The 2912-nt window shown below is 43.2% G+C and overlaps 1 protein-coding gene across 1 annotated transcript; it reads left to right on the forward strand.

The window, feature by feature from the left end:
* The first annotated feature begins 414 nt into the window (after positions 1-414).
* Positions 415-2637, forward strand: LOC109431031 (pickpocket protein 28). Its single transcript, XM_029865008.2, has 4 exons — positions 415-713; positions 784-1035; positions 1092-2060; positions 2129-2637. Exons 1-4 carry the CDS (start codon positions 523-525, stop codon positions 2400-2402), a joined length of 1686 nt encoding a protein of 561 aa, XP_029720868.1. The 5' UTR covers positions 415-522; the 3' UTR covers positions 2403-2637.
* The last annotated feature ends 275 nt before the right edge of the window (positions 2638-2912 follow it).

Below are 2912 nucleotides of genomic sequence, written 5' to 3' on the forward strand. Positions count from 1 at the left end.
GAGTGGAAGGAAGGGATAATCTGTCCCATCCACAAGAACGGCGACAAGTTAATGTACATATTCTGAGTTTTGAAATTAAGCCGTGTATAAAAATTACCTCAATATGAAATTGACTAAGTTATAAACGAGAAGTGCCCAAAATATGTCCTCCTGCCCATTTGGTACTACACCCTATTACAAGTTTTATAAAAAAAACCTTGGTGTAACTCTGGATTTACTTCAAGTTACACAAAATGTGTAGCAATCTCAAACAGCTTCATATTCTGACGAACATGTACAGATTTGATCAGCTTTAACCTGATTTACAGTGCCTTATCACAGTGCTTACTGTTACGGGTATTAAGCTGCTGAAACTACGTTGGAAATGAGCAAGAATGACGCAGGCCTAGTCAGTATTCAACGGTAGTTCAAGAAGTTAACTTGTGCATATCGGAACTGTTCATGAAATGAAATATTTTGGCATGGATAACTGATGAAAAGTATCTGTATTTGTGAACTACAAAGATCCTCGAAAATTTGATAATGTCGGACAAGATTTCAATGAAGCAGACAAGCTCTAAAGATGAAAAACTAAGTCTCCCCTTGTTGCAATCACATGCACTGAAGAATGTGGCCGAGTATACCAAGCGTAGTGCATGGGAGTTTTGTGACGTCACACCCATTCACGGATGTAAACATTTCCTGGATAAGGCACATAACTTATTCATTGAACGGTAATTGTGGCTGACCTATGTACATAACATGCAACGATATCTACACGGCAATTACACCCTTTCGTTTCAGCATATGGTGGATTGTTGTATTCTCGGTAGCCGTGTACTACTGTTCCCGTTTTGTGTACAACGTCTACGAAGAGTGGCAACGCGATCCCATCATTCTCAGTTTCGACCAGCAAACTTCATCGGTTTTTGCGATACCCTTTCCGGCGGTGACGCTGTGTCCCGAAACGAAGGTTAAGGCCTCGGTTTTGAACATGTCGCACACTTTCGAACTGGTTCGCAAAAACAAGCTGAATGAATCCGTTGACGAGGAACGGTGAGCAATAGTGTGTATGTGAAATACTTGAAAATTTCTGAATTTGTTGTTTTCAGTGTGCGGAGGTTGCTGTTGCTGTTGCAGCTTTGCGATTACAATATCTACGACAAGCACGAAACTCCATTCTACTACGACGATGTTCTTGTTGATCTCAGACGGATGTCGATCCCTTCGTTCGAGATTTTCAATGCGTGCGGTTGGAAAGGTCAGGGAATTGCCTGTTTAGAGTACTTCAAAACTACGCTAACGGAGAAGGGCTTCTGTTATACGTTTAACTCCTTGGCAAACAACGACATTCTTCGCAAAGAGGAATTGGATCCAAGATATAACCTAAATTCTGAGGTGCGGGCTTCCCACTGGGAGCTGGACAAAGGGTTCCGCGATACCGGGATTAACTCGTTTCCACATAGAATAGTGTCCGGTGGATATCGCAACAGTCTTGAAGCGACCCTCATTGTCAACAAAAGTGACTTGGACTATCTGTGTGGCGACTCGTTCCAAGGCTACAAGGTAATGCTCCATATGCCCGATGAATTCCCCATAGTGTCACATCAGTACTTCCGAGTCCCACTGGATCAAGAACTAATCGTCAGCGTTACTCCCAACGTGATGGCCACGGACGATCGAGTACGGTCTTATCCACCGGAAGAACGCCGATGTTACTACGCACACGAACGGTATCTACGGTTCTTCAAGATCTACAACAAAGCCAACTGTGAAACGGAATGTTTGACAAACTACACCTATCAGCTGTGTGGGTGCGTTCAGTTCTGGATGCCTCACCCGAGGGGTTCTCCGATTTGTACGCTTCACGATAGCCCGTGCTATCACTCGGCGGCTTCGCATATCTTGAAAAGCACTGCCAGCAAGAGGGCCAAATCGTACTCTAAATTGCCGTGGGTTTCGTGCAACTGTCTACCGACGTGTAACTTCATAGAGTATCAAACTCAAGTGTCGCAAGCCAAGTGGAAATGGCAGCGTGGAGAGTACTTCAACTACATGGAACGGATGCCAATGCCGGACAGGTTAGGCACTGACATTCTATTATTGGAAGAAGTTTGTAATCTGGTAAATGTTCTCGCATTCGTTTCAGCGTCCACCAGTCAAAAATGGTGATCTACTTCCGGGAAGCGGACTTCATCCCATTAGTGCGCAAAGAGGTGACCAGTATCAGCGAGTTCATTGCTAACTGCGGTGGATTGATGGGCCTGTTCATGGGGGTCAGCCTGGTAAGCTTGGTTGAGCTGGTATATTACTGCACACTGAGACCAGTCGCGATGTGGATACTGACTAAGCGGCAGGTTTCAAGCCAAGCATCTAAAAGTGATGATCGGTGCACTTGTCATTGTGAGATGAACCAGGAGTAGTTTGATTCCAAAGGATCTATACCTGTTACCTAAGAATAAATCATTGTTACAGCGACAATTCCATCGGTAATCTTAAGCTCTCAAATTCATCCTGTCCGAAAACACAGGATTACGATACCGAAAGAACGCTTTCATTGATTGTTATCATCATGGTTGTCATACGTGCACAGTTCTTGACAAAAATGCAAAAACAGGAAGCATAACAAACAGCACTTCAATTAATTGTTTTATGTGCCCTTACCATCATTTTAGGCAAATATTTTTTTTATTTTTACGGTTGGCTTAAGAACTTCTTCTAGTATATTTGATTGAAATGTGTTACTTGGGAGAGCTTCATCTGTGATTTCTCCTGGTATAATTTCCGCGGTTATGAGGTTTCTCCAAGAATTCCTGGATTTCTCCAAAAATTACTTCAGAAGCTCGTTCCTGGTTTCCTCCAGAAATTTTATCTGAGATAACCCCAACACTTTATTCTAGGATTTCTTCAGGCATTGCTTCCGCGGTATCTTC

Source organism: Aedes albopictus, chromosome 3 (assembly GCF_035046485.1).
Source record: "Aedes albopictus strain Foshan chromosome 3, AalbF5, whole genome shotgun sequence".
NCBI lineage: Eukaryota > Metazoa > Arthropoda > Insecta > Diptera > Culicidae > Aedes > Aedes albopictus.